This window comes from Centroberyx gerrardi, chromosome 6 (genome assembly GCF_048128805.1).
Source record: "Centroberyx gerrardi isolate f3 chromosome 6, fCenGer3.hap1.cur.20231027, whole genome shotgun sequence".
In the NCBI taxonomy this organism is placed as follows: domain Eukaryota; kingdom Metazoa; phylum Chordata; class Actinopteri; order Beryciformes; family Berycidae; genus Centroberyx; species Centroberyx gerrardi.
Genome location: NC_136002.1, coordinates 28,109,658 through 28,122,449, shown reverse-complemented (window position 1 = coordinate 28,122,449; position 12,792 = coordinate 28,109,658). Strand labels below are relative to the sequence as shown.

Below are 12,792 nucleotides of genomic sequence, written 5' to 3'. Positions count from 1 at the left end.
AATTTTCTGTAACTAACTTTTGTTGTTATATATTTGTAAGTACATTAAGGAAATTACTTACACAGTATTATTGTGTATTATTGTGTATTTACAGTAATCTTCCATAGGTTAATAACTCTGGAATAAGGACACTGTCAAGTGTCACCAACTATTTTGGTACTATTCTTGTATTTTCCTCCCAGTGCTCACTTGGTGGTCTCCACTGGTTTGGGATCAAAGTTGCCTTCAGCATCTACAGACGCCTTCTTCTCAGTGTGGGAAGAGTAGGTGGCGTCCACATAGTCAGGAGGGATGGCTCCTGCTATAGCACAGATGCAGGGCATGGCGATCTTGAAGAGCTCTGCATCAAATTTCTAGAGTTGAGACGAGGTCAGACAGGTCAGGTTAATAACGCTGAAACCTTGATCCCTGTTGTAACAGTGTTAATACTATGTTGACACCAACAGATCCAGCTCTCACCTTGTGTGCCAGAGATTCAAAGATGCCCCAGAAGAGTTTACGTGAAAGATGCAGCTCCTCCTCTGAGGTCACACCGAAGTTCGCCCAGCCGTTAGGCAAGCAGTAGTACTTCCAGCAACGCTCGTAGTGATTGGTCAACAGCTGAAACAATTAAAAAAGAGGGAAATAAGGAGAAAAATATTGATATACTGTATATACAGTATAGCACATATTTCTAATTTAGTAATCTATATTTAAGTAATTGTGACATCTGTATGTAACAACTGTTAGTAAATGCATTAACAACTGTAATTTAATCCATACATGTTAGTACTCCATACTCCATCCATACACATTTCCATATAATAGAGTCTGTTTGACACATGTTTATAGGACCCCCAAAATTGTTTACATTGCATTTTATTGCTTTATTGTTTTTATTATTTTTCTTACTGTATTTATTGCTTATTTTATATTCTATTTGTCTTTTTCCCTGCTGAATCCTATTACTTTTGCTGCTGCAACAACCATTCATAAGGTAATAAATTAATAAAATCTATCTGGTCACTTGGCATATTGAATTCATGTGGACAAATGGAAGTTCAGAATTTTTATAAATAAAATAAAATATAATAAAATAGCTGTCAAACCTTAAGAGGCATCTTGGCATATTCATTGAGGATAGGCACATCAAATACCAGCCTTCTAAGCAGATGCTGCAGCATGGAGGGACGAAGGTACCTGTGAATGTGCAGAGTAAATATTACTGTAAAAGCACCATTGCTGAAGCTATATCACTCATTGATACTGTTAGATTATCAATCAGATAATCAATACGCTTCTGAAGTGCTGTGGATGAGACTATGACTGACTTGCAGAGGGACATGAGGCACTCCTCGATGACGTCCCTCTGGGCCTTGGTGAGGGCTCGGCCGCGGGACAGGCGATAGATGGTGTGCAGCATGGAGTCGATCATGATGGCGCGGTGATCTGTGCCGGCGAACAACGGGGCGCACTTGGTGAGCAGAGGCAGCACAGCCGAACACAGGTAGCGGTTCAGCGCCAAGGCCATTTCAGTCGTACTGAATGCCACCTATAGCCAGAGAGGAAGACAGTAATATTACCATAAATTTACACCGAAAGCTGGGCAATGTATTTCTCTTGGAGACAGATAAATCAGAGAATAACATCAACGTAATGGTACAGATTTCTAGAATGCATCTGGAATGACAGAAGTGGGGTGACGCTCTCCATTTTACACTGTATTTGTAGTCTGTTTGCCTGCTCACCGTGTCCAGGGAGGCTGAAGCCCTCATGTCAGGCAGGAAGCCCACCTCCAGCACATGGAGCAAGAAGTCCTGGTTTTCAATACCGTACACTCTGTCCAGGAACAGCACCATGGAGGCCTTGTGGTCCGGCACGAAGCTGGCCGACATCTTGGGCTCAATAGTGTGACCATCTGGGGTTAGGATGAAAAAAAAACATATATGATATCACCTAAAAACACATAGAGGATGCCGAACAATATTTTTTCCCATATATGTTTTTTTTATCAATATGTTGATACATGTTCCACTGAATCTAACCTTTGCCGTAGGCAGGGATCTGCACCGGCAGGCTGATGACTCCCACCAGGTCCTCTATTGGCACCAGAGACCTCAGGATGGCCCTGATCCTTAGAGCTTCGCCCTTGCCTGCTTGAATCAGCTGCAGACATGGACATTTAAGACATGTGAGACCTGTAGATAGCTCTATTTCTAACCTAACTACAGCTCAACCATCACATACCACTGTTCCTGGAGGCTTAAGAGAAATCAATGGTGTGATAAAGACATTCCACTCACATGCATCTCAGGAGCGCAGCGGCCCAGCAGATCAATGAGGGCCGAGTAGAAGGACATGATGGCATTTCCCAGATGGACGCGGTTCTCCTCGTGCTGTTCCTCACCGCCAAACCTGTCAATCAGGAAATGAGGAACAAAAACTTAGTGGCATGGAAAAACACATTGTTGGAATTTTCTTTGTTTTTCATAGATTACTGATCTTTTCATTCAGAACTTTAAAATAGTACTTTACATAATAGGGGTCAATAAATTATTTTATTTATTCATGAATTATAGTTTATTGTATCCGTTCGGTATGAATTTTTTATCATACTTTTTTGAATGAAAACTATGTCTCCTGTACAGTTGAGAGTTTTTAAATTTCAAGTATCACATAATGTACTGTATATTGTCCCATCACTTACATGAAGCGCCTGTCTTTTTTGACAGTGGGTCCATCCCTGGCGGGATCCTCGGAGATCTTGATGGCCTCCTCGATGGCAGCCAGCAGACCGTTGCCTCCCTCTCCTCTCAGCGCCGGGCCGAAACACTCGGGGCGACGGATGAGCAGACGCACCACAACATTGGCATTCTCCTCCACGCTCTCTCCTGTGAGAAGGAATGCAGGTATTAGTGACAATTATTACTCACAACACAAAAGCAAATAGGTAAATCACTATGTGACGCGGCTGACCGTTGACAAAGACAGCAAAGCGCAGGAAATCCAGGTATCTCTCTCCTCCGCAGGGGTTCCAGCCGATGTCAGGATAGCCCTTAGATAGGAGCATGGGGCACATCTGCAGTCCACAGCCTGCCAGGTACGTCACCACCTACATCACCATGCATATAAGGGAAAGACCAAGAGAGGTAATGAGTTAACAAGTCCCTTGTAACCTTTCTGGTATTTTTTTCTTATCTTTATTTCTATTTTCTCCAACCATTTCCAGGTCCTGCTCCTGCAGAGCCAAGGCCAGCTCGTTGTTGTCAATGCAGGAGGCGGCAGCCACATCCAGAGGGGTGGAACCACGCATGCCTGCACATGGAATACAAATGCATTTAGCCTCTATTTGTTTATTCAACACATACTGTACAACCAGTGAGCGGTCAAGGTCCCACTGGACTTTTCAGTCTGATTGGACAGCGTGGCTGACACTGACCGAGGCCGATGCCACTGTTCTGCAGCAGGTAGCTGAGATGGTCAAACATGGAGCGCTGGTTCTGACGGCTGATACGGCAGAAGTAACACAGGAAACGACAGCAGTTGGTCACCATTTGGGGGAATCGAATCTCCTGGAGAGAGGAAGTGAAAACTGCTATCAGATACTCTCTGTCTGCTATGCGCTGCCCTGTCTTTAGCACAAGGTGGCACAAGGTATCAACGGTACACACACTCGCCAATGAAAGAAAGTGGCTGAAACGTGCCTCAAGTAAATGAATGAATGATTGAATGAATGAATGAATGAATGAATGAATACATAAAAAAATTCAATTTCATTTAAGACATTAAATGTATTTATAAGGGAAGAGATTTCTTTGGTCTTGTTTTTTAGATTACATTAAAAATCCCATTCCTTTTTAATCACTACTTTGACGTTTTATCACATTCATGTCATTAGCCTTTTCTCATCCCTTGTTATGTTGTTCTACAATAAAAGGTACACTGAAAATCAGGACAGTTACCTTTGAGTCTCCTCCTCCGCCCAACACATTGACCATCACCTCCATGACAGTTTCATGCATGCCAAGGGCTCTCATCAAATTAGGGTGTTGGTAGAACACTTTGTTGTTCATGATATTCCTGGAAAAAAACAAGATTTCAGAATCACACTTTTATTCACCAAGTATGATGGATACGCATGGAGTTTGATCTGAGTAAACATTACTGACTCAATACAAGATAGTTACACAACTACGGATTGACATTCTAGAGCAGGATGAAATGTCACAGGACCTGACATATAGAGCGGACAAGACATACTGCAAAGTAAAACTAGGATGATAAATAACAAAAGAAGCATAAACGACAGCTGCGCAAAATACAATATCACAATACCAATATCACAGAAAATGTAAGTAACCGTAAGACTAACATTAACTGTTTTCTTTCTTTTCATGCTCTCCTATTTATATCAGAGCTAAAGATAACAACAGTGCAAATTGGCAGCGATCACACTTATTAACCCCACACCGACCCGATGCTCTGGATCATAAGCCGCTCTTCCTCTGGGCCCATCTGAACGATGAGCAGCGAGCGGATCTGTCCCAAGCACTCCAGCAGGTCCATGGTGTCCTGAACTGACACGGCGTTGATGGCGTAGGCCTTGGGCAGCGCTCGGATCAGCTCCCCCAGCCCGTCGTACTGCCTGTGGAGCAGGCTGAACATCAGACGCACCAGCTCCGGGTTCTGGATGAACGACTCCTGCGCCCAGTGGATCATCGTGTGGGAGATCAGTTCCTGAAGGGTGCCTTGGTGGAGGGGACACAGAGAGGTATGTCTATGATAGAGTTTGACCGATTGGGATTTTTGATGGATGATGCCAACAGTTTTGGATTGAAGCTGCTCATATTTTGTGCCAATATTCAATATCTTTAAATTTGATCATTTTCATGCCATATAATTCCCCCAAATCACAAAATTCAGTCTTTCCCCCCAGAATTTTATGCTTGGTAGGGTGGAAAACTCATTTAGACCACAGGACACTAAAGCGGGACACTAAAACTCTTCATTGAAACCAATGCTAATGAAAATCTTTTAGATATGTTGCAGGCAGAGTGAGGCAGGTTTTATTTCCAGGTTTTACAGACTGACATTCCTGAAGCTGTTGAGTAAAATCATCATCAATCAATCGCCTCCATCATATTGACAGAGGATAACACTGAGAGGCCAATATATAACATATATATATATCTATCATTTTTATTAATTAAGGCTAATATTGGCAAATCGATATATTGGTCTAACACTACTATATGACAGTTCTGCCCCACAAAGCGAAAGGGTATGAGCATGTGTAAGTAGTGAAGCTGAGAAAAACGACTATTTGTGGGTATAATTTTCCTATATGAAATCTAAACTCTGGTCATTACCTTTGACCATTAAAACAGACATAAAGCAGAAGAGAAGAATATTTCTAGAGGAATATATTAGAGTTAAGTTTTTATGACATAAAGCCAGTCAATCAAGTCTGTCAGATATTTGCCAGTGAGTCTGACAGTCTGACAGTTAGTCTTACTGGGTTTCACTTCCTCCTCGACCTCTGGCTCCTCCTCTTCGTTCTTTTTGCGGAAGGTTTTGACCTTGTCCACCAGACTGAGGAGTCTGCCCCTCAGTGAGGTGTCCACCTCCTCCTCCTCTGCCTCCTCCTCAATATGGATACCTATGTGCAGAAAGGGAATTTCAAGAAATAATAATAATAACATCCACAGTCAATCCACAGAGTGATGAGAAAGAGCAGATGTTGAGTCCTCACCACAGTGAAGCAGAAGGTCGTTGTGGAACTCTGACAGAGTGTCCCGGACCTCCTCAGGTACGGGGCAGTCCTCCTCGTCCGGACAGTGCTTGAAGTTGGTCAGCAAAATAACCTTGAAGAGGAACACATTAGGACATCTTTATCAGCACAACTAGTCTTATTTTTTTCTGCTCCTTCTTCTTCTTTTCTCTTGGTGAGAGACATTTCCATAAGCCTCTCTGGGTTTCTTTGGGTCTTTCTCAATATGCTTTCTTGTGTGCTCTTGTGTCCTCCATGATGCATTTAATATAATATTTAATGGCTGAAGCACAATTTCAAACACGAAGACAGAGGATCATAAAGGTCTCCGAACTTTACTTGCCAACTGAGGAAGCATGAGGATAGCGGTTTGGCTGACGAGAACGAATGGGAACGACTTGGAACAAGAACGAATGGGAAGCCCCAAGATTCATTGCGAGAATGACACATCTCATCTAAACAGCACTAGAGTCTATAGTAGAGCCAGTTGAAACAGCTGGGAAAACAGGAGTATCTCAATCAATCGTGCAACGTCACACACACAGCCCATTTCAAACTGTAAAGATGCGTTCTCTGTTGTTCGCTCCGAGACAACTTAAGAGGGAGATTCTCCACAAGGACACAAATTGGCTTTGTTAGATTTGATAATCACCCTGCACCCTTGCCTTTTTCTTGCTTCATTACTTATTTGGTATGGATGTGTAAATAAACTAAACGTAAACTTTAATTTCAGCCCCCATACTACATATTTGGTGGGTATGAAGTAGGTTACTGGTGAAAAGTACCTGGTCCTGCGGTGGCGAGCGGAACTCGCGAGTCTTGCGTGCAGTCTCAGCGGCGCTCATGGTGAAGGCTCTCATCAGCTGGTTGTAACGCACGCGCTGGTTGCTCTGGATACTGTAGACAAACTGGTCCGAATACGCCACAATGGCCTCCACTCTGTGTCGCAGCTCGCAGTCGCAGAAATACTGCAGCAGTGTGCACATCTGAGAGAGGGGCAGTAAGAGAGGAGCAAAAGGTTAAGATGTGTAATGTGTAAGAATAGAAAAGATTCTGCAAAGATGTCTAGAGGCAGAAATGATAGCAGATAGAAGATGGTTTATTAATGTGAGAGTGACCTGCAGTTTGACAGACTCTGGCAGCTTCATCTGGAGCAATCCTTCCTCCAGACCCTCCTCTTCTTCTTTCGCTTCTGCCTCGACTGCTTCTGCCTCCTTCTCCTCCTCCGCCTTCTCTCCACCCACTTTTACTCCCTTGGCCTCTCCCTCCTCCTCTTTCTCCTCTCCTTCTTCTTCCTCCTTAGGTTCAGCCCCCTCCTCCTCTCCTTCTCCTTTCTCCAGGTCTTTCAGTTCCCCCTCTTCCTCTTCACCCACTCCTTCGTCCTCGAGCTCGGCCTCAGCCGCCTCCTCCTCTTTCTCCTTCACCTCCTCACTTTCTTCTTTGCCGGCTCCCCCCTCCTCTGCTTTCTCTCCCTCCTCCTCCTCCTTCGCTGCACCGAAGACGCTGGGGTCGATCATCTTGAGGATATGCATGGTGTCCTCGTCGTTGAAGATGCCCATAATGAGCAGTGTGCTGATGAGCTTCAGGATGGGGACGAAGTGGAACTCCACGCTGCCTCCTACTGGATCCCGCATGGCCTGACTGCCATCCAGCACAGCCTCTGTCAACATGCTGATGGCCCTGGTCTTCAGCTCCTGAGGGGGGAAAGAGAATATAGGGTGGGTTGGGTTGATATAAAAATGAGGAAAATACAATCCCTCTCTAGTAGGCATGGGATATGCTTATCTCATGATACGATCTGATATGCGATATGGAGTTCACAATTCAATACAACCACAATACAATGTAATAAACAAAAGTTAAACATCAGCAAAGTCTGACTGTGCAGAAGCCACAAATGTTTCTAGCAATGTTGTTGGCTTGCTAGAATGTAAACAACAATTTAAAAATGTCATTACAAAGTGCAAATAATATAATTTGGATAGAGAGCTTGTGAAATTGTGATGGGCAAGCCGTCTCATTTGCGATTACTACAGCAGCATAAAATGTAGCTAATATCGCGATTCATTTTTCTGGCCAACGCTACGTATTGTCATATTTTTGTAGTGCGATATATTAAATTCGATATATGGTCCCATCCCTACTCTCTAGCCTCTTACCTGCAGAGGCAAGACAGGACTGAGGGTGTACAGGTCAGGGTCCGTGCCGACAAAGTTGATGGATGAGAAATGCAGCTTGGGCCGTAAGCAGGTGGTGAGGCCGACTCCAGGCAGGGAGTGGGCCTTCTCCACATCGGGATAGAGCTGTATGCTGAGGGTCTGCTCGGTCATGGGCACGATGAACTCCCTGTTGGTGCCCAGGCGCGCCCGCTTGGCAGACTCCAGGTGGATGCTGATGAGCAGGTCGTAGTAGCCGCTGCGGAGCGGTCCGGGCAGGTAGGTGTTCTCGATGGCGTAGAACAGCTGAGACTCGTCCACGTGGCTGCACAGGGCGTGAGCCACGCGGTTGTTGCCCAGTGCGCACACAGCGCAGTAGAGCATGAGGGTGTGGTAGTGGAACTTCATCAGATCCAGACGCTCTGACAGCTCCAGGATGTCAATACACCTGAGGAAGAGAGACAGACCCATAGGTCAGTATTGATGAGATAACATCATGAATAATAAAGTAACAACTGCAAGTAAATCCATATATGTAAGTAACCCATACTCTCAGCCCTAGTTCCCACTCCCATACTCACAGTCTACTTCAGCTACACATGTTTACATAACCCCACAATTGTTTATATTATATTTTTATTGTTTTTAATTGTCTATGTTTATATTACATTTTTATATATATTATTTTTGACCTCTTCCCTGCTGTATCCTATTACTTTTGTCGCTGTAATGACCCAATTTCCCCATGGGGGTCAATAAAGTTTCATCTTATGTTATCTTAAAATGTTTAAAATGTTTGATTACTTATTTCAAAAGTAATCCAAACGAATTGGGTTATTTTATTAAGTCAAATCACCATTTTCAGTAAAATGTAAGTTCAATGTAATATTAATAATTTGTCTTGAAATCAGTCAGTGCAGCTCAAATATGTTAAGTTGAAACAACAAATTGTTTCAGTTATGCAGACAAAAAATGCTGTTTGCAGTGGTGGTTTTTCCAAAAATTCGCAAAGCAATATTTTGTTGATGATATCTTCTGTTTATTTGTGGCAAAAGTGTGAAGACTGATGAAAAGTTAAGAGACAAAGTGGCTGTACAGGGGCTGTAATGAGACTGTTTATTGTGGTAAAAACTGGATAACTGAAAAAATTCTTGTTCTCTGCTGTAAAACTGCTTATACTGGTCAGAATGCAAGCAGTGCTTTGGGGGAACTGTCAGGAATCAGTTGCTAAGTCCTGGAGTGCCTGCAGTGTTTACTGTGTCTGACCTGTTCTCCTCTGGAATGTGAAGAGCCATCATGATGAGAGGCTCGGTGCACTCCACCATCCAGCCCAGCCTCTCGCTCACTTTGCCCACCTCCGGGTTGAGGAAGTGGTTGGGCATACGACTCCAGATAACTGGGGTCAGCATCTGGACATCCAGCCTGGGAGGACACTGCGGCACCGGGTTCTTACGCTCACTGCGGAACATGGCTGCCGAGATGGGCATGATGTTCTGATACAGGAGAGAGAGAGAGAGAGAGAGAGAGGTGGGGGTGTGGAAAGTAATTACAGGGAAAGAAACTAGACAATGAGACTTGATTGAGAGAGAAAGTAATAGACGGTGGAGTTTCCTATTGAAAGCGGGATAAAGGAACAAGCACTGGAAATGGAAGAGGCTGCAAGAGAACAGGCATATAGAACTCACAAAAGAGACCAGCTAGGGAAGCTGAATGAGAAGAGGGAGGATGACCTTCAGCGAATATATAGAGCGGTGTATGAGCAAAGGCAGATTCTGACCTTGAGTTTGCCCAGCTCGAGCTGCACCATGTTCTGACTGCAGGGCTGAACGAAGACGGCAGGGAACAGCTTGGTGTTCGGCTCCACCTGAAACAAAACACCTCCGGCGTTACAGCTCCGCAATGTAACACAACTCATCCAGACTCCTTAGGGATTGAGTCTGACCAGGCACAGACAGACAGACACACACACACACACACACACACACACACACACAGACACACACACAGACTACACTGGTACCTGGTAGAAGGTGTTGATCTCCTTCCCGTTGGCTGTAAATGTCATGAGACCCGTTGCCAGGTCGACCAGGCAGCCAACCACCATGTCTTCCTGGCTGAAGCGGGTCTGCTGATTGCTGACCAGATCCCCTCCCCACACCATGTAACAGTTGCTGTGCTTCATACTGCAAGGGAACAGTGAACAGGATCATGTTCATTATTCATTCACTACTATATTAGTTCATCTGATAGTGGGGGGATAGGTAGCCTCGAGTAGGTATCTTCCTGTATCTTCATCATGTCTCTGTGTTGTGTGTTCCTTATTTCCACCTACTTAACAACCAGGTTGTTGTTGTGAATGAAATCCCTTCATCAGCCTGACATTTAAACAAAGTTTGAGGAAATTATATATACGCTCACTTACTTATAATTATTCTGATGTATTAGATTATTTCCATTTCTGTGTAAAATAGACTGACCTGTCGTGTATGTTGCCTCTGTCATCTCCTACAGTCACGGTGACGTTGCGTACTTTGGAGAGGTCAAAGGTCGGGTCGTACTGGTGGTAGTCAGGAGTGACCCAGCCAATCCACACACCAGAAGGCTCTTGTCCCGCAAAGATCCTCACAGAATAGTAATACTGAAAACAGAAAAAAAAGGACAAAAAATAAGAGTGATAACATAAGAAGAAAGCATTTCATCTGAGTGAGAAAACTTAAAATAGAAACATTTGTAGAATTATCTAGAGTTACTGTATAGCTGCATGGTTTTGCCTAAAAATCCTTAACAAAAATCATTAGTTTGTACCAAATATTGCAATTTTCTACATAACATCTTTTCTACATAATTTCTTTTTCATCCTTCAAGTTGAATAGTATGATGCTAACTAAAACTAACTAAAACTGTCCAGCTAGGCAGGCTCAGCAGAACATGCCAGTCTGATCCACTTACTTTACCAACCAGTAATAATAATTTTGATGCCTGTACTGTAAATGTGACATTAGGAGAGGGTAACATTGAGCTCACAGTGGTGGTGTTGAGGATGATCTCGGGGTCGTCTCTGTCATCAGGGACAACATCTTCCACCAAACGAGGCACCGTGGGAGGGGCAGGAGGAGGGCCAAGAGGTATCATGGCAGCCTTCTTCGCCTTGGAGAAGAATCTGATGTGCACCGAACACAAGATGAGTTGGGAGAATTTTCTTTAAACAGGCAAGTCTCAATTCTAACTGGTATGCAACTCCACTGGCGTTAAATTTCCCTTCAACCTGACTTAAAGTTACGCTAGGCAACCAAATGGGACTGAGGGGTAACTGTTTGAACTTCAATACCCAGAAATCCGATAATGTGACATCAGTAAACTGCACACAGCTCGTCATGTTTACCAACCGGCCGGTCTGTGATGCTTTATACCAAAGGAAACCAAAGAGACAAGAGAGGAAAATATCTAATGTTGATGAGTCCAGCTTTCTCTTGATGGAGCGCTGCTCACTGCTGTTTAGGACACAGTTTGGATTTGACTCTTAAGTTTTTCAATTCTTGCAGACGGAGAAGTGACAGTGCAAACAGTGCAAATATATAAATACAAGGTCTCAATTAGCGGGTATGGGACGCTCTTCTCTTTTGCACCTCCACCATGTGATTTAGGATGATAATATTGGTGTATTTTTCTATAAAAATATTGCCTAGATGTGAGAGAAATTTCTATGTCTATGTTTTAATTAGCAGTTTCAACTTGGTTTCACTCTGCATTCCACATTATGTACCCCAACTACATGTTATTTCTTTCATTCCTTTCTACTCCTTAGTGCTGCTGTGTAACTTTTTATGTATTTACCAAGACTTTGTGGCTGGTCCTTATCGATTCAAGGACATGTGAATGTTCCACAATGCCCCCTGTGTGTGCTTCTCACTATAACAAAACCTAAATATTCTCCTCTGACTTAGAACAAAAGAACTTGCCACCGGCTTGTATTTTTCTTCTCTCCGTGCACATTTAATAAACATTGGAAAGAAGACAGACCTCTCTGTGAATTATTGGTTATTTGTTTTCAGTTTATACTAAATTCTTCAACACTAGTGCACCCTTAAGACTTTCTCTCTTCTCTAACGACAGAGTCCGACATACTTACCCTTTCTTCTTGCCTTTCTCTGACACAGTGTCCTTCTCATTCTCCACAGGGACTTCCTTAGGCACAGATGGCTCCTTCTTCTCCTCCTCCTGCTCCTTGCGGCTGGCGGACTTCTTCAGCACTTCAAACTCCGAGTCCGGCTCCACCACCACCACCTCCTCCTCCGGGATGGTGAGGGCGCGGGTGAGCGGCGTGGTGCCCGCCGGGATCTTGAAGGTCTCGTGGAACTGCACAGGCATGCTGAGTCTGAGGAACAGCATGTCGGTGTTGGCGTTCTGGGAGCCGAAGGTTTTGTGGGTCAGCTTCAGACAGGGGGCGCTGTCCACTGTCCCATCCACACGGGACACCTGTGAGAGAACAAGAAGGTTAAAGGTCAATAAGTTATCTGGACAGACGTGAAGGAGTGTACAAACATTTTTCACCATGGCAAAAGTATCACTGTTGTCTCATTTGTTATTGTTGAGTAGTTACCTCAATATGGTTGTGATCGGTGGGTACAGGCACAAACTGGGGCAAGCTTTTACTGAACCACATGGTGATGTCTCGCTTCATGTTGATGGCGAAGGGTTCAAAGCCTTCCTGCAGGCCGCAGATGGCAAAGTAGCGCAGGCTGCTAACATTCTGACCAAGATTGATCCTTCCGACCTGCGACAGGCCCAGAGTGCACACTGGGATGAAACCTGAGGGGGGAAACCATCAGTGAATAGCATTGCAAAAGGTTACGGCAAACAGTGCTTATGGTAGTTCAAGAGTTTAAA

At 44.1% G+C, this 12,792-nt stretch overlaps 1 protein-coding gene across 1 annotated transcript in view; it reads right to left on the bottom strand.

Annotated features, from left to right (window-relative positions):
- ryr1b (ryanodine receptor 1b (skeletal)) overlaps window positions 1–12,792 on the bottom strand; it is an 83,559-nt gene that overhangs the window by 37,992 nt on the left and 32,775 nt on the right. The window contains exons 30-54 of the mRNA XM_078283946.1: window positions 12,506–12,714; window positions 12,035–12,381; window positions 10,930–11,065; window positions 10,383–10,543; window positions 9,926–10,088; window positions 9,683–9,769; window positions 9,172–9,398; window positions 7,909–8,353; window positions 6,868–7,443; window positions 6,535–6,735; window positions 5,732–5,843; window positions 5,495–5,638; window positions 4,454–4,727; window positions 3,942–4,059; window positions 3,419–3,551; window positions 3,200–3,294; window positions 2,956–3,091; window positions 2,687–2,870; window positions 2,283–2,394; window positions 2,025–2,145; window positions 1,728–1,897; window positions 1,311–1,531; window positions 1,089–1,179; window positions 460–600; window positions 190–353 (exon numbers count right to left, since the gene is read on the bottom strand). Of these exons, the coding sequence (XP_078140072.1) occupies window positions 190–353; window positions 460–600; window positions 1,089–1,179; window positions 1,311–1,531; window positions 1,728–1,897; window positions 2,025–2,145; window positions 2,283–2,394; window positions 2,687–2,870; window positions 2,956–3,091; window positions 3,200–3,294; window positions 3,419–3,551; window positions 3,942–4,059; window positions 4,454–4,727; window positions 5,495–5,638; window positions 5,732–5,843; window positions 6,535–6,735; window positions 6,868–7,443; window positions 7,909–8,353; window positions 9,172–9,398; window positions 9,683–9,769; window positions 9,926–10,088; window positions 10,383–10,543; window positions 10,930–11,065; window positions 12,035–12,381; window positions 12,506–12,714 (4,768 nt within the window). The remainder of the gene's footprint in view (window positions 1–189; window positions 354–459; window positions 601–1,088; window positions 1,180–1,310; window positions 1,532–1,727; window positions 1,898–2,024; window positions 2,146–2,282; window positions 2,395–2,686; window positions 2,871–2,955; window positions 3,092–3,199; window positions 3,295–3,418; window positions 3,552–3,941; window positions 4,060–4,453; window positions 4,728–5,494; window positions 5,639–5,731; window positions 5,844–6,534; window positions 6,736–6,867; window positions 7,444–7,908; window positions 8,354–9,171; window positions 9,399–9,682; window positions 9,770–9,925; window positions 10,089–10,382; window positions 10,544–10,929; window positions 11,066–12,034; window positions 12,382–12,505; window positions 12,715–12,792) is intronic.